Source organism: Poecile atricapillus, chromosome 1 (assembly GCF_030490865.1).
Source record: "Poecile atricapillus isolate bPoeAtr1 chromosome 1, bPoeAtr1.hap1, whole genome shotgun sequence".
NCBI lineage: Eukaryota > Metazoa > Chordata > Aves > Passeriformes > Paridae > Poecile > Poecile atricapillus.
Window position 1 is genome coordinate 165,438,578 of NC_081249.1, and position 17,174 is coordinate 165,455,751.

At 37.5% G+C, this 17,174-nt stretch overlaps 2 protein-coding genes across 4 annotated transcripts; one reads left to right on the forward strand and one right to left on the reverse strand.

Moving 5' to 3' along the window:
- Nucleotides 1–284: 284 nt before the first annotated feature.
- NDUFB1 (NADH:ubiquinone oxidoreductase subunit B1) lies at nucleotides 285–2,564 on the reverse strand. 3 transcript variants are annotated; one of them, XM_058844302.1, is made up of 3 exons: nucleotides 2,435–2,564; nucleotides 1,070–1,214; nucleotides 285–601 (listed from the first exon to the last, which is right to left on the reverse strand). In XM_058844302.1, the coding sequence occupies exons 2-3, from the start codon at nucleotides 1,207–1,209 to the stop codon at nucleotides 565–567; spliced, it is 177 nt and encodes a 58-aa protein (XP_058700285.1). In that variant the 5' UTR covers nucleotides 1,210–1,214; nucleotides 2,435–2,564; the 3' UTR covers nucleotides 285–564. The 3 variants fall into 3 exon arrangements, with proteins under 3 accessions (XP_058700285.1, XP_058700294.1, XP_058700305.1); XM_058844311.1 differs by having other exon boundaries at nucleotides 1,070–1,211; nucleotides 2,435–2,555; XM_058844322.1 differs by lacking the exon at nucleotides 2,435–2,564 and adding an exon at nucleotides 1,377–1,413 and having other exon boundaries at nucleotides 1,070–1,211.
- CPSF2 (cleavage and polyadenylation specific factor 2) lies at nucleotides 2,535–15,629 on the forward strand. The gene is made up of 15 exons (XM_058844291.1): nucleotides 2,535–2,659; nucleotides 3,165–3,350; nucleotides 4,813–4,972; nucleotides 5,057–5,162; nucleotides 6,689–6,818; nucleotides 7,154–7,269; nucleotides 7,828–8,015; nucleotides 8,413–8,703; nucleotides 9,802–9,902; nucleotides 10,212–10,412; nucleotides 11,014–11,166; nucleotides 11,719–11,944; nucleotides 13,619–13,918; nucleotides 14,868–15,002; nucleotides 15,151–15,629. Exons 2-15 carry the CDS (start codon nucleotides 3,202–3,204, stop codon nucleotides 15,241–15,243), a joined length of 2,349 nt encoding a protein of 782 aa, XP_058700274.1. The 5' UTR covers nucleotides 2,535–2,659; nucleotides 3,165–3,201; the 3' UTR covers nucleotides 15,244–15,629.
- The last annotated feature ends 1,545 nt before the right edge of the window (nucleotides 15,630–17,174 follow it).

The window sequence follows — 17,174 nt, forward strand, 5'->3', positions numbered from 1 at the left end:
CCTGGGCCGCTCCCCGCACCGAGAGGAGCAGCGCCCGGCACCGCCCCGCTCCTGCCTTGTGCTCACCAGCTGCCCACTCTTTACACCCTCATAAAGCTGCAGTACCTGCTTAACCACTATTCCAAACAAGCCCACAGAGGAAATTCAAAAAGAAACTTAATCAGGTTCAGTAAAAAAAATTGTCAACCACATTCTGAGTTTATGGAATATTCCTTTAAAGGCTAGTTCATGAATTAGCAATAAACACGCGGATTCCCCACCATACACAACAATAAAAATACAAATGATTTTTGCATAGTTTATTCTATAATTCTTCCTCTCTTTTCCAGAGTAGGGAACAACATTTCCTCAATGCTTATGGACTAATGAAATTCCTGAACGCATATTAGTCATGTAATTAAATCAACTTCAAAAAGTAACATCACAAATTAAACTAGCACTGATGAATTGCAGATATCCTTTACTGTAATATCCTCTCAGGGTAAAAACCATATTCCTGTTCTTTCAATATGTGAGATAAGATGATGACTCAAACAAAAATGTCTTCCTTTTCATTATCAGCTTCTATCTCCATGTTACTTCTTCACCAGGCTTCAACTCCCTGTATAGAAAAAAGAATAAGAGGGGAGAGACTAAAATTAGTATCTTTCTTTTTAGAAAAATTATTAATAAATCTAAGTATTTATTTTTGTTAGTTAATATTCAACAATAGCTTAATTGAGAGTTATGTAAAAATTTAACTTTCCTTGCAATTGTTGTCAGTTAAAAATCTTTCCATACTAATAAACCTCTTACTTCTTTCAAAAGCTTCAAAGGATTGACTCCTCTGAATTTCCATTCATTTAAATGGAAGCACAGAACAACTGACTTCTAAGGGGTTAAAAGACTTTTAATTGGATCAAGAATTAAAAACTTAAAATTCTTCTTTTAAATATAATAATCCATTACTTTAGTGGAAAGAGAGGTGTGAAATGGTTATGTTTTAGTTATGCTTATAACTGTAAAAAAGAACTGAAAAGCACTTTGAAAAATAACTATATATGTATATAAGAAGCATCATAAAACAGACCTTTTATATAATAAGCTCTTGTTTCTGAAGGCAGACAATCTTTCATCATTCCATCTGTCCAAATAGCATCCAATCACAAATCCTAGGGGAACAAGGATGTGAACCCAGTGTTCACGCACAGCTTGGGCGAAATTCACCATGACTGCTAGAAAGAAAAGTGTAACAGGTAAGTGGTACTAATAAACCTGTACTTGGAAACTATTGCATACTTGGCACCTTTACTCTCACTAGGATTCTACAATGATATAATACACATGAGGGCTGTCAAACACTTTCTAGGAGACACATACTGTTCTCAAACCCATACCTGGGTTTCTTAGAAACAATCCTAACTGTTGACATTGGGAAAAAGGATTTCATCCTAAAACAGGAGAGAATCTCTTCAGTTTTCTCATTAAAGCAACTCTACAGAAGTTAGCTGCTCTGCAAAACATTAGAAACACTTTCATAACCAAAACTCCTGTAGACAGACACTTTATTACTTGCGTCAAGTCACAGAGACAAGTTGTGTACTTAGGGTGAGCTGACAGATAAGAAAGGGCATTTCTACAACAAGGAAGATCATTTCTAAAATCACAGAATGACAGAATCGTTACGGTTGGAACGGACCTCTGGAGATCATCCAGTCCAACCTCTCTGCCAAGGCAGGATCACCTGAAGCAGAAGACACAGGGACACGTCCAGGTTTTTGAATGTCTCCAGAGAGGGAGACGCCACGACCTCTCTGGGCGGTTGTTCGACTGCTCTGCCACCCTCAATTTATAGAAGTTCTTCCTCGTCTTGAGACGGAACTTGTGTTTTAGTTTATGACCACTGTTCCTTGTCCTGTCGCTGGGCACCACTGAAAAGAGTCTGGCACCCGTCTTTGAGATATTTGCATGCGTTAAAGAGATTCCCTCGCAGTCTTCTCTTCTCCAGACTAAAGAGGCCCAGCAAACCTTTCCAACCCAACCAAAACCTTCCAGATTAGGGAATTACGCGCGATTCCAGCGGAGGCTGTCACACACAGCAGCGGGCTCGGAGGCCCGGCCGGTAGCGAAGGCGAACACCGCCACCGTTCCCGCCTCGGCCGCTGTGGGGCGGCCACGCACCCACGCCCTGCGGGAGCTGCCACACACCGCCCGCCCCGGGCCTGGTCGCTGACCCGCGACCTCCCGCTCAGCCGCCTCCGGCCTGCCCGGGACCCCGACCGCCCCTCCACGGACAATAGCGCCATAAACCCCACGGCTGAAGGGCGCTTCCGCCAGCGGCCGTGTCCCGGCCGAAGGGGCAGGGGACAGGGCGAAGCGCTCCCAGGGAGGTCCGACAGCAGTTCCGTCCCCAACACGGCTACCGCTCCCGCCCCGCGCGCGACCCCGCCAGTACCGCTGCTCACGCCGCCGCAGGGACCCGCAGCGGCCGCGCCAAGGGCACCGGGAACGGGCGGGCCGGGACACACCACGGGCCGCGCAGGGGCGGGGGGGGAGCGCTCTCCCCCCGGCGGGCTCGCGGTGGTGCCGCCCGCTACCCTTCCGCCTGCCGCCCCTCCTCCCCGCCTCCCGCAAGATGGCGGCGAGCGCGGCGCGGGTTGGGGGTGGTTGAGGGCGGCAGGTATCGGCTCTTTCACATTATCCTCCTTTTCCCCTTGCTCTCCTTGTCTCGGACTGAAGTGGGAGCAGGGCTCGCCCGCGTGACGCCGTCCCCGCCCGGCGAGACTCGTCCCTTCGGGCCAGGCCCGGGCGCCGGGGCCCGGTGGGGCGCTGGAGCCCCGGAGCCCCCGGCCCACCCCGCGCTGTGCCCCTGGTCGGGCGGGCCCTGGGTTTGCCATCTCTGGGTGCCCCCATCCGGCTCCGTGGAGCTCCTGTTAACTGCACTGCTCCTAGGGATCCTTTTCTTAATTATTCTTAATGTATATTGTAGAAAATCAACCTCACCTCTTTCTAATAGGAGCTGCAACAGTAGAATGTTAATACCTGAAACTTAATTGGTATCGAGCAGCTGTGCTGAACAGTATTAACACCCTTAGCCTGCATATTTTCAGGAATATGTGAAGCTAGATCTGAGTAACTAGAATTTTCTTTGTGTCAGTCAATGAAACATTTTATCCCCCATTTAGATTAGTTCTTTTGGTGAGTAAACACTTGGAGAGGAAAATGACATCGATTATCAAGTTGACTACGCTCTCGGGGGTGCAGGAAGAATCTGCCCTTTGCTATCTATTGCAAGTAGATGAGTTTCGTTTCCTTTTGGACTGTGGCTGGGATGAAAACTTTTCTATGGATATTATTGATTCTCTGAGGAAGTAAGTAGTTCAGTTCATACACCTTTTTTTTTTAAGTAGGTCTTGGTATTGAAAGTTTTCAAAATTCCATGCAGTAGTATAATGTACAGTGTTGCTAAATGCAAAATTGTTCTCTTTTTTGTTTTGTTTTGTGTATGTTTTACCTGAAGGGAATCACACTGCTGAAACATTTTCTGCAAAAACTTGGGATTTTTTTTCTTGTCAGTCCAGTCAGTTGTGTCTCTTAACTATAATTCTCAAACTGTTCCATGTTTGTTTTGGCTTAGATGATTTGCTTGATTTTTATTGTCATAAATGTGACACAATTTAGGGGAGACTGACCTTGGCTCTCAACTAATTTAGAATAGTTAACTAAGTTTTAAATGGGAGAGGAAGCCTTTGTGTATGTAGGCTGAATACAAAGCAGTTCAACTCTTGGCTCTTGTTTCAAGTTGAATAGACTGTCAGGAAATCACATTCTGTCAGGACACCAGCCCTGCAAAGGGAAAAAAAACCCTTCCAAAATCTATCCAGACTTTAACACTGAACTTCTGCAGGTTTACAGCAAGGAGCTGTGCTGATTGCCAAATTAGGACTGAAACATGGAAATTTGGGAAAGAAACTTAGCTTTTTGTGACTAGTTGTATAGTTGACACACATTGACACACTTGCAGTGTTCCAAATCTTTTAAGTGAGGATTGTTCGGTACTAAGGAGAATTTATAATTTTTTTCCAAGTGTATTAGAAGCGATTAGATAAAATTACTTTTTTTGTAACAGCCATTGAGAAGAATGTGTGTGCCCCACTTACTATGCAAGGGAACAAAAAGCTGTCAGTCCAGCTTGCATTTTAATTTGTTACATGTGTTTTATGCCCTCAAATTTTTCAATTATGATATGTAGAAAGGTTTTAGTCTAATTTTATGCAACACTTTCCAAGGAAAAAAAAGTTTTTAAGAGTAATTCCCAAAACTGATGTGCTACTTTTCTTAAATGATATGGTTGATCTTTTCTGTATTTAAAGAAATATGTTTTGATTTGATCTTTATCAGTTAAGAATTGTTGTGTCTTTGGTTCTGTTACTTGGCCACTTCCATCAGAAGAAAAGTTGTAGTCTGTTTTTGGGTTCATAAGCAATATATAGCACCTCTGTACCAATAGTATTTTTGGTCCCTCAGTAAATTTGCTTTCTGGTGTCCACATATATACTAAGGTCTTTTTCATCAGGAGTTTGATGTGAAACATAGGTCTTCTGATCTTTAAAGTTATGCTTTCTGAAATCACTTGTGTATTTAAGTACTTAAACATTAGGAAACACCTTTAAGTTTTAATTATGATTTTTAAAACTGTCCCAAACCTTGAAGGGTTTAAATTTCATTGTTTGGCATTCAGACTGTGTATGTATCTCAAAATAGCTCTAGCAGGAGATATACAAAACCATACAGAACTCCTTTCAATGGCTTTTGTTGGCCCTCTTCTTATAGGCATGTACACCAGGTTGATGCTGTTCTTCTCTCCCACCCTGACCCTCTACACCTTGGTGCACTTCCATATGCAGTTGGAAAAATGGGATTGAATTGTGCCATTTATGCAACTATTCCTGTATATAAAATGGGACAGATGTTTATGTATGATCTCTACCAGGTATGTTTAAGTTGATACTTTCATACACAGAATCTTTGATGTGGTGGAGTGTTTGAATGCTCTGTACCTCTTTGTTTGTTTTAGTCCCGCCATAATACTGAAGATTTCACGCTCTTTACATTGGATGATGTAGATGCAGCCTTTGATAAGATACAACAGCTGAAGTTTTCTCAGATTGTGAACTTAAAAGGTAAAGTTGTCGCCACATCTTCAGTGACTTAATTTTTGTGACAGGCGATAGAGTAATTAAGAGTTAAAGTAGCTTTTTTAAAGGGACTGAATTCTGAAATACTGTGTGTTTTGTAGTGCTGAAGTCATTAGCCTCGTGTTAGTCTGTGTCAATTGCCTCAGCAATTGTGTCTAGAAATGGATAGAAATTTCAGGTAATGCGGAGGACATCATGCCAGAGAGTATTTAGATGTTTGTTTCTCTTTTGTGTTTTTGTAACTTTTCTTGGAATTTACTGATGTCTATAAAAAGTATTTACTGATATCTATAAAAAGTATTTACTTCTAGTGGCAGATACCTCAGAACTTTTCATAACCAGAAACACAAGGGAAAGCTTTCTAGAGCAGATTGCAGAGACGAAGCTACAGCATGTGCATGATTTACTGGGGAGATCTTCAGTGCCTCAGGTCATCCTCAGTGTAGCGTATTGCTGGGACCTGTGACAGTCAGCAGCTTTCCACTCGTGTTGAATGTAAAGATCAGAATAAAATAAAAACTCTCCTCTTGAACAGAGACACGTACAAGCTGACCACCAGCAGTTTGTCTCTGAAGTGCAGTATTTTACAGGTTCATGAACAGTGCTGCCAGAATACTTGCCTTCCTATTTGAAAAATAGAAAGAGGCTGTTGTCCTTGAAAGACTGTTGGCCCCTTTTTGAGATAGTTGTAGCAAGGATATGTCTGCCCTGGCAATTTTTACATCTAAAGAGTAATTTTAGTGTACAACTTTTTTAAAACAACCAACTGCTTTTATATTTAATGGAGGTGATTTGAAAAGACTAAATGGAGGCATTTAAGAAGATACTATATGTTTAATTATTAATTATTACTGTGCACTTCATGCCGGAGAGCCAATGAGTAATGGTTGTGGGTGGTCTCATTTTAATCTGACCAAGATACAGGCTGGTATCAATGACAGAATGCAACAGTGCATGTGAAAAGTGCATCAGGTGCTGAAAAATTCTATCATCCTTGACTGCAGCACATGAACACCTTTTCTGCTATGGTTTGACTTGTGGGTTTGTCATTCTAGAAAGCTTCCAGATAGTGTAATTTATATAAGTTTTCCTAAGTACCTCAAAAGTGAATTGCCTAGTAAACATTTAGTGTTGCCCCAGAGAGGATCCTGACTTTCATCATTGTGCTTGCTTTCTTGTGATATGTTTTTTATATAATTTACTGTTATTTATGTCTATAGTTACAGCAGCTCTGCAGTGCCTCAGTATCAGTGGGAGGTGGAGGGAAGAAGTGATCTTTGTTTTAGTTTCTTTTTTATGGAGGAAATATCAAAGTGAATTGCAAAATATTTTGATGTTACTGGTTAGACAGGAAGGGCACATATTACTGCTTTTTCATACTTCATTTGATTATTTTCTCAGTAGTAATTTAGGCATTCAGTTGTTTAATGTTACTATCTCTTGGTCAGAGTAATTTTAATATGTGGACTTTAATATGTGTAATCTACCTAAAATACTGAAAACTTTTGTAGGCAAAGGACATGGTTTGTCAATCACACCATTGCCAGCTGGTCACATGATAGGAGGCACAATTTGGAAGATTGTCAAGGATGGGGAGGAAGAAATTGTTTATGCCGTTGATTTCAACCACAAGAGGGAGATGTAAGTTCAGTATAATAATGTATTGTCCTTAGCTGGGTTAGGTGTGTATCATTTAGTGGGTGATAAAGAGGTGTGGAAGCATTTCCAGAAGTGCATTCCCAGTTCTAATAAGACCGCTAATTTCATTTGCATCTAGATTAATCAGTTTGAAGCAAGCATTAGCTCTGGGTTTCTTCATTCCATTCATTTTTATTTATTTGTAAATTTGAAGCAGGAAGCATTCAGCTGTTGATTAGTTTGGTTTCTGTACATGCAAATATCTGGAATCTAACTGTCTTGTTTTTTCTCATGAAATAGAAATGCAAAAAAGTGATATTTTGCCTTTTTTTCCACAGCCATCTGAATGGATGTTCCTTGGAAATGTTGAGCAGGCCTTCATTGCTTATTACAGATTCATTTAACGCGACTTATGTACAGCCCAGGAGGAAGCAAAGGGATGAACAGCTGCTGAGTATGTATTGTTTGGGCTTCAAAAATATCAGTAATGTGATTTATTAGCCACTATAAATTCTTTTTCTATGAGAAATTAATCAGCATTTAAACTTAAGAATCCTTATTAAAATATAGCAAGTTTTGAATTACTCTTTTCTGATAATACTGATCCTGTGAGTTAAATGTTTTCCTAACAACAATGAACCATATTTGAAAACTGTGTTTTCTTCCAGTATCCTTAAATCTCTTCAGGGATTTTTAAATTACCTTCCTCAGCACTTTCTTCTTTTAAACTCCATTTTCTGTTGCTTTTTAATGAAAAAAAAAGAAAGAAATACCAAGGCAGAGAGATCTTCAGAGCTACTGAGAACACTCCAGCTCCCTTTAATTTTGATGGAAATGTGGATTTTGATCTCTTTTAAAAGTTTCACTTGTTTCTGTGTTCAGTATACTTCTGAATATGATTGCTAGTGTAATACAACAAAAAAAAAAAATAAAAATCCAAGCCTCACCACAAAACTTCTAACTTTGGTTCAAAGTGTAAATAGGTTTTTGTTTTGTTTTTAATTCTTCTTAGCTAATGTTTTGGAGACGTTACGAGGTGATGGAAATGTATTAATAGCCGTGGATACAGCAGGCAGAGTTCTGGAACTTGCTCAGCTTCTTGATCAGATCTGGAGAACAAAAGATGCAGGATTAGGAGTCTACTCTCTTGCACTTTTGAATAATGTCAGCTACAATGTAGTGGAGTTCTCTAAATCACAGGTTTGTTTTGATTATAAAATCCAATTATGAAGAGTAAAGGAACATTTATGGAAAAGCTTTTCTTTCTAATGGTAAAAATGGCAAAATACTGGGTCCTTATTCTGTAGTGCATGTTTGTGTCTCAGCTCTTTTGCTCAAGTAACACAGCATCCAGTTGTGACAGTGGCATGTTTGTTGATACTGATTTCTGTTTTTATGATAAGAGCTTTAGCATGGTTTATAGTCTTTCAAAAAGGAAACTTAAAGTACTTGCTTCAGGGTTGGTTATGCTCAACATTATTTCTACACCTCCTGAGAAATACTGAAGTAATCATATTGCATCCTATACTTCATATCAAGCTTGTACTGTTGAAGAAGTTCTATTTGTATAGATAACTTTCTTTAATACATATTTTAGGTTGAATGGATGAGTGACAAGTTGATGAGGTGCTTTGAAGACAAGAGAAACAACCCTTTTCAGTTCCGCCATCTCTCCTTATGTCACAGTCTGTCTGATCTGGCTCGAGTGCCTAGTCCAAAAGTTGTTCTTGCCAGTCAGCCTGACTTGGAGTGTGGGTTTTCTAGAGATCTTTTCATTCAATGGTGCCAGGATTCCAAAAACTCCATAATTTTAACTTATCGCACTACACCTGGAACATTAGCGCGATTCCTGATTGATAATCCTTCTGAAAAAGTTATAGATATTGAGGTAAGAGTTTTCTCTATAGCTCCAGGTTTTTATTGTCTGCCATCTGGAATTATGTGGGCAAAACTGAACATAGTTTCCTTTTTAATCTTCTGGAAATGCTTCTAGTGATGAAGAGAAACCTGAAATCAGTATGTTGCATGTTTATCAAATTGTGGATAAATTTACATAAAAATGGATCTCCTACTGAGAACTAAAAAATACTTCTTCATGGTGTGGCAAATTTAATAGAGCAGAGCATGATTTTACTTTTAAATATTTATTTTTAAACAACTCTTTCCTTTGTGTTTCTATTATAATAGAAAAAAGTCTGCTTGCAGTTGACATATGGATTATCACATATGATGGGTTATTCATGCTGGAAAATTCTCCAGGTTTGGATGAGGGGAGCATCAAGTCAAATTAGTACAATATATCTCAACAGGATTAGAAAGATAAGCAAATCCTGGGAATTAGGAGATAATTAATTGCTATTCATGCTTTCAAATTGTTTTCAATAATCTGTACACCTGTGTCTACTTTTTTCTAGTCCACAATGTTAATTTATGAAAGCCCCCTGTTACTGCAGTGATAATTTCAGTAGTGATGATGCAGCTTTATATTGGTTTTACATTGGACTGAAATAATTAAATTACAGTATTAGATTTTTACTAGAATTCAGTTTATTCAAAGTGACCTGTACTCAGAAAACAAGAAACGAAATCTACCACAATTTTGCTAGCTAGTATGACTTTGGTAGGTTCTTCTGGTTTGATGTTAATAATAGGAAAACTAAAAAAAACACTGCTCATCTGAGAGTATTTGCCTTCATTTGTTTGAGAGATATTTCCTCAACACATTTTCAGAAATTTTTGGAAAGCTTAATTGGTTTTAATATTTTTAAAAATGCTTTTATTTAAAGTAGACTGTACAAATTGACACTATCATGATGCTGCCATGCCAAGGTACCACATTTTTGCCATAGTCTTGTCTTTTATGTGACATACAATTTATACTTACCTTTGGTACCTAAGGACAAATATTCTTGTCAGCAGCATAGAGGAGAAGTATTAAAGTTGTGTCAGCTACTCACAATAACATGAATTTTAATTCTATCTGCAGTTGAGAAAACGTGTCAAGTTGGAAGGAAAAGAACTTGAAGAATACCTAGAAAAGGAGAAACTAAAGAAAGAGGCAGCTAAGAAATTAGAGCAGTCTAAAGAGTAAGTATGTTTTCTCATGATCAGAGTTGAGATTTCTGTGTGATTATTTTGCTCCTTCAGCACTTTTCAGGCCTAAGTGAAAATTCAGTAGCCTTGTCTTGAGGGCGCTCAGGAGTCAGGAATGGTTGTCTTTAATCTGTTGTTCTGATAGACCCAGTTTCATCTGCCATTTGATTTTCTTAGATACATAAACTGCTCTTGGCCTTGGTTAGTGTTATGTCAACTGTTATTTTCTAGTCAGTGTGTTTATGTAATATGAAACCTGAAATAAAAAAAGAAGTGCTAGGTTTTTTTGGAATGTCATTTCAGGGCAGATATTGATTCCAGTGATGAGAGTGATGCTGAGGAGGATATTGATCAGCCAACTTTACATAAGACCAAACACGATTTGATGATGAAAGGTGAAGGTAGCCGGAAAGGAAGCTTCTTCAAACAGGCAAAAAAATCGTATCCAATGTTTCCAGCTCCTGAAGAAAGAATTAAATGGGATGAATATGGTGAAATTATCAAGTATGTGGTGGTAATGTGTACTAACATAGTAGCTATGAAATAATCAAAAACTAGAAGGAATTAAATTCACCATTTTGTCTCTTTTGCAGCATTGGTATATGCTCTTCAAACTGCTAAGGCTTACAGAAAGCTTATCATAAAGATTGAAGCTGCAGAGTGCTGATCCTTGACCTGTGTTCACACCTCTTAGGATGTATTTTCACTCCTGGCTTTTTTTTTAAATTCATTTGAGATAGAAGATTTTAAATTCTTCTAACCTGACTTTTTTCTGTGTTAAATTTCACTTAATGTTAAATCTGTGAGGTGAGAAAACACTGTTCATCCTAACAAAATCTAGTGATATTTGTCAGCTTTGCATAAGGAATACTTGCTAGTAGTCCTCAATTTGCTAGTATTTCCTAGCAAAGTTCTTTTTTAAGATAAGAAGGTTATATTTTCCACATCATCTCTGTTCAAGTATGGAAATACTTGGCAGGTGTAGCAAAATTGCTGGCAATAACAGTTAAAAAAAAATCTTAGTAGTAATAATCAGCACTGTTTATTTTTATATTACGTAGTGCTTTGGTTTTATTCTAAAAGCAAAATGCCTTCCATTCTTTAGACCTGAGGATTTTCTAGTTCCAGAACTTCAAGCAACAGAAGAAGAAAAAAGCAAATTGGAGTCTGGTTTGACAAATGGAGAGGAGCCTATGGACCAGGATTTATCTGATGTTCCTACCAAGTGTATTTCTGCAACAGAATCCATGGAAATTAAGTGAGTGACTTTGTTCTTCTCAGTTCCGCTGGAACAGTGGCATGGGTACAGTGCAAATTAGGTAAAAGGCTAGCTTGGATTTAAGAAAGTGGGAAAGGACTTGATTTTTGTTTCTTTTTTTTTCCCCAAGCTAATTGTATTTTACTAGTTTTTCTGGGAGCACAGAACAGTCTTATGGTTGCCCATTCTTAAGAGATTTGGTTTGTTTCCTGTCTTATGGAGGCAACTGGAAGAGATAGATGAAAATATACAATGTTAGCATAGATACTTAAATATGTTTTGTTAAAAGGATAACATATTCAAGTATGTTTATTTCATGGCTAAGTTATTTTTTTTATAACTTTGTAAGTGAATTTTGTGAATGTATAGTATTAAATACACACACGCTAATATTTGACAACTGTATTTTACAGTTCCATAATATACCTTGTGCTGACAGCTTCTGTTGATGTACAATAATTAAAAAATACCTTAATGACGTATTTTGGAGCACTCAAAGGTTTAATCTTTTAAATTAAAACATATTATTCTCGGGTTTTTAATTCAAACTAGAGCCAGAGTTACGTACATTGACTATGAAGGACGTTCAGATGGGGACTCAATTAAAAAAATTATTAACCAAATGAAACCAAGACAACTGGTCATTGTCCATGGACCACCTGAGGCCAGTCAGGACCTTGCAGAGTGTTGCAGAGCTTTTGGTGGAAAAGATATTAAAGTTTACATGCCCAAACTTCATGAAACGGTAGATGCTACAAGTGAAACTCACATTTACCAGGTAAGATACTGGAATTTTAGTTGTGTAACTCCTGTGGACTGTAATAGAGCTGTATGAACAGAATGTAATTTGCTCTCTTTTCTTCGGGAGAGGAGAGGTGATACTACCTGTGAGTACAATTAGTTTTGTGTCATCAAGGCTTTAGTAGTGTTTTTCTGTCTTCTAGATAAACATTCTCCTGAGGCTTATTGTTCATAAGTGTTTGAAAGCTTGAATATGAGACCAGTGTGTTTTTACCTGAAGTGCAAAAGGCAGCGTTCATGTCCATGGGGCCATTGGTTTGCTTTACTGAAGTGTTTACAAATTTATAATGCCTATATTTAGAATACCATTGTATACTGGCTGCAATTCAGGGTTCTCTTTGGAATCTCAAAGAGCCTTAAAGAGCTAGAATAAAAAAAATGTTTCATACTTAAATAGTACCTAAGAGTGAACATGTAAAATTAGGAACAAGTTAATGATAAAAACAATAATATACCCATACCCTGCAAAAACTTAATGTGATGATCCTTGGAAAGTAAGGTTATGATAATGTGCTGCTGTGTGTTATCCATGAAAATTAAATGCAATATATTAAGTCCAAAGAAGAAAGCTGGAATAGCTTGTGTGAATTATGTGAAAACTGTATATGGTCCCAATTAAATTTTTGAAGTTGTTTAGAGGAAAGGCTCTCACAAACACTTTTTGCAGTATTCCTTTATTCCTTTGTTCTTTTAAAGTTAATACAAAAACATTGGTAGAATTGTTGAAAGAGATACTTCTGTCTCTTTCCAAAGAAAAACCTGTTACTCTCTAGAAAGTAGAAAATTCCGGTTATTAAAAATCATCTGGTTATGATTTTAGAACAACATGTTTTCTGCATGTAGTTTGTTGGTTGTTGGAAAGTTTTTTGTTGTTTTTTAAGGCTATGAGAGTTGCTAGTGTGTAAGAAATGGCCCAGGAGAAGTGCAGTGGTGATGTTGAATTTAAAAATAACAGATGTGAGTGAAGTGTCAGTGTCACAGTGTCATTTGAATGGGCTGTGCTGCACATGGGTGGATAGCTGGTGGTTGTATCTCACGCATGGTTGCAGACTTGATTGCACTATGGGAATCATGGACCTTCTAATGTGGATAAGAATCTCTAAGAGTAGAGCTTTTTTAAAAGGATTAAAGTTCCAGAGTCCACCAGAGGAATCAGGGTAAGGGCACTTAAAAGTCTCATATTTACAACATCCTTTTTTACAAAAAAAATAGTAATTATAATTTTTTTGGAGGGTTGAAATTTGCTATTCATCAGTAACCTAAATGTATCTATAGAAACTTCTTCTGAATTTGCTAAGACCAGCTGAGGAACAACTCGGCTGCAAAAAAATTTTCTGGTTTTTTAAAGGAAATGATTGCTCTTGCTGTAAATTTAAGTCAGGTTTGCAATTCTATATATTCTTTTATTATTTTAGCCAAGATGAGAAAGGTGTTGATCTCAGCTGCTTTTTAAATTCTGATACAAGTGTTACACATACTAAATTTTAAAGTATCTTGACTTGGTGATACCAGTTCCATTCTTTCCACACGTGTGCATGAATCAAAACCTTTGGAAAGATGGTGAAGAGAAGCTTGCTAATCTTTAAACCTTGAAGTAAGATGTCTGTATTTTCCACAAAACTAATAGTACTTTTATTTTTGTGCAACCCAGGTCCGATTGAAAGATTCTCTTGTCAGCTCTCTTCAGTTCTGTAAAGCCAAGGATGCTGAGTTGGCTTGGATAGATGGTGTTCTAGACATGAGGGTTTCAAAAGTGGATACTGGAGTTATTTTGGAAGAGGGAGAGTTGAGGGAAGATGAAGACTTAGAGATGCAAGTGGATGTGCCTTCTTCAGACTCGAGTGTGATTGCACAACAGAAGGCCATGAAAAGCCTCTTTGGTGATGATGACAAGGAGATGTGTGAGGAGAGTGAGATCATTCCGACTTTGGAACCTCTGCCACCTCATGAGGTACAGAAATTATGCTGGTCTGGATTTCTTTTATGAAGACCTCTGTACTCATTTGTCTTTTTCTAGTGCCTAGAGGTTGATCCTGTGGTCTTACTCAAACGAAAACCTAACTGAAACTGGGTTTTCGTGTTTGGGTTTCTCCTTGTTAAACCTGGTGCTGTTCTTTGTTCAGCTTTTATGCTTTTCAGTGAGGATGAACTTTTGCATCCATTAAAAGTACCTAGCACACAGTACCATATATTTATGAAAATAAAATTTTAATTAGTGTGTGTCATATCTGTAATTATACTTGCAGGTAGGGAAATCGGTGTTAATCACTTCTGGATTTTATTATGTTTTGTTGATGCTATGTATCTGATGCTTCAGATACTTGAGATACAGATCTTTGACATTCTTACATCTGCTTCTACAGTAGATTAGATTTGAGAATTCATGAAATTTAGCTTCTCTATAAATTTACCCTAACTCTTAAAATACTTAGTGTTTTAGAAGATAATATTTTATCCTTCTGTGGAATGATTCCAGTACCTTTTAATCCTAGAGTTGCTTTTTAAGATTCTGTTTCACAGTCCTAAACGCAGTCTGTTCTGGGAGCTAGAGAACTGTGGAGACAACTCTAAAGTTTGTTCAGGTTCCTGACAACCATCATAGCACACTGTACTGATCAGCAGTAATCTCAGTCCCTGGCATAGCATGGCTAGGAAGAGGGATCTTCATTGTAGCTTTCTATTTGTCTTCAATATGTGAGCAAAGGAAAACCTTTTGCTTTTTGTGATGGGTAACTTCTAAGGCTTTTCTGTCCTGAAGATGTATTGCTGCAGGTGAACAGAAATAGGTTCAATTTAGAGTCTATAGTCTTGGCTGCACTGCTGCCTACACAGTAATGAGATCTTTGGAAAAATGGGAGGTGTAAAATATAAGTAGTAAAATTGTGTGTGTTGTTTTGAAGGTTCTTGGACATCAGTCTGTGTTTATGAATGAGCCAAGACTGTCTGACTTCAAGCAGGTTCTCTTGCGGGAAGGTATACAAGCTGAATTTGTTGGAGGAGTGCTTGTGTGCAACAACTTGGTGGCTGTCCGCAGGGTAGGTGTTCTGTAGTTTAATCTCTTTGGCAAATAATATTATAAAATAATACATGTTATTTTAGTAATAAGTAAAATATTATTTTAGTAATAAAAGGAGTTTCTCATTAGTGTAAAGATAATAAATTGAAACATGTCTTTTGTTTCAGACTGAAACAGGACGTATTGGATTGGAAGGCTGCCTCTGCCAGGACTTCTATAGGATAAGAGACCTTTTATATGAGCAATATGCTATTGTCTAAGAAAAGTGCTGCAAAGGTGTTTTCACTTGAACTTTTACAGACAATGGAGGTTTCTCCCCATTCTCACTTTTTGTAGTTTTCTAATTTATACAGGGAAACCTAATTGATAAGGAACAGTTAGCTGCCATGAACATGTAAATAACTGTTGTTCTGTTCTTCTGTTCTATTCTTCAACCAGTCTGTTGGTACATTCCATGTAGTTGACTCTTAAACTGTTACAACTTGGCATCTCCCACATAACATACTATAAATGAATTTATGACTATGAATGCCTCTCAGGAAAGGTTCAATTTGTCAGGGTATGTTTTGTTTCCACAGATTTCCTGTCAAAGACTATGAAACATGTAAAAGTCGTTTCGTTCTAAAATAAGATTGGAAAAAGAATTTTGGTTTCTTTGGTTTTGTTTGTTTTGGTTTCTGTGTGGTTGTTTTTGGTTTTGGTTGCTTGGGGGTTTTTTAGTAATTTTGATTTGGGGAACAGTCTCAAATGTTTTCCTCTTTTGTTTTTAAATTGAGGTTAGTTGAAGTATATTATTAACAGCCCACTTAAAGCTCAACTGCCTAAAGTTTCCCCAGTGTTAATCTGGCTGCATTTTAACACTGTATCTGTTCCATCTTACTGGTACGTTCTGAAAGAGCATTTCATATTCTTCAGGATAAAAAATTACTTGGGCAATTACTCTGAGAAGATTGGATGATATTTTCGGGCAGTTTAAAGTGCAGTAATTATGCTTCAGAGTAACTTCTGTATAAACTTGCAGAATTCATAACTCTTAGCTCTTGCAAAATGATGCTAATTGTAAAACCTCTTCTGGGTTCTGATTTTAATACTTTTCAAAGTCGAAAGCCTTTATCCATGCACTGCTGTTTGTTCAGAGCGCCATGAGCCATGTTCAGGAAGAACTTTTCTCTTGAAATCTGAGTTCATGTGATTTATTCAATGATTTTGTGCCATGTTCTGTTCTAGCTGACAGTGAGACTTATTGTAGCTGCTGATGCTAGGATTTTACCTTACTTCTTAGGTAAGGATAACAGTTTTGAGTTCATTAATTTCTCAGAAATTAACTTATGAAAAGAAATGGCCTCTTGAGTTTATTTAATCCTTTCCTCCCCTGTCCACGTGTGAAACACCAGCTTTGGCAGTGGAGGGCTTTTTACATAAAACAGCAATGTAATATATGCTCTTTGTGTGTATGCTTAAATAAAACCTTTCAAAAAAGTTGCAAAAAATAGCCCTGTGGGCTATCAATGGAAAGATTATTTACTTTGCAGTTCATTCTCAACAAAAATTTTCTATCTGATCTACAGATTATTCTGTTTAAATAAGTAGCTTAAATGTGAAGATTGTATTAAACATTTGATAGAACTCTATACTAGAAATGTAAAAAACTTGAAAATATAATCCTGAGTGAGAATGTATTTTCTTAAACAAAATCAAGAGATAACTAGATAGCTAAATGCTGTGGATTTTTTTCTTAACAGTCTAGAAAAATGTGTATTTCCCTTATATTAACCACCAGAACTTCATATAAATGTTCTGGTTTTGTAGCAATGCTATGTAAATCTATATGATGCTGAATACTATTGTATTACTACTGTTGCTGATACTAGTGAACTTTTATAAAGTGAGTTACTTTGTACATAATCGTATTGGCCTTAGGACTTTTACCTCCAGGGCTTAGGATAGCAAGGGATCACATATGCCTGGATGGAATATACTAATAAAGAAAAAAGGACCTTAGGAAGTCAAAATAGTGCCATTTTTTAAAAAAAGGATCAAGACAGCACAGTGTGATGATCATAAACCTTTCTATCAGTTTTGTTTGTTTTTCTAACCTACTCATACAAATTCAGCTAAGATTACAAAATGTTAGTGTTATCAGTCACTAAATTCTAGTGTGTGCTGACAGATAATCCCAAATTTGTGTCAT

Excerpts from the sequence above, each read along its gene's own strand:
- CPSF2 (XM_058844291.1), top strand. The coding sequence starts at position 3,202 with ATGACATCGATTATCAAGTTGACTACGCTCTCGGGGGTGCAGGAAGAA. Across the intron at positions 8,704-9,801 it reads AAAAAGTTATAGATATTGAG|TTGAGAAAACGTGTCAAGTT; the intron begins GTAAGAGTTTTC and ends TTCTATCTGCAG. Across the intron at positions 11,167-11,718 it reads ACAGAATCCATGGAAATTAA|AGCCAGAGTTACGTACATTG; the intron begins GTGAGTGACTTT and ends AATTCAAACTAG.
- NDUFB1 (XM_058844302.1), bottom strand. The coding sequence starts at position 1,209 with ATGGTGAATTTCGCCCAAGCTGTGCGTGAACACTGGGTTCACATCCTT. Across the intron at positions 602-1,069 it reads AAGAGCTTATTATATAAAAG|GGAGTTGAAGCCTGGTGAAG; the intron begins GTCTGTTTTATG and ends TTTTCTATACAG.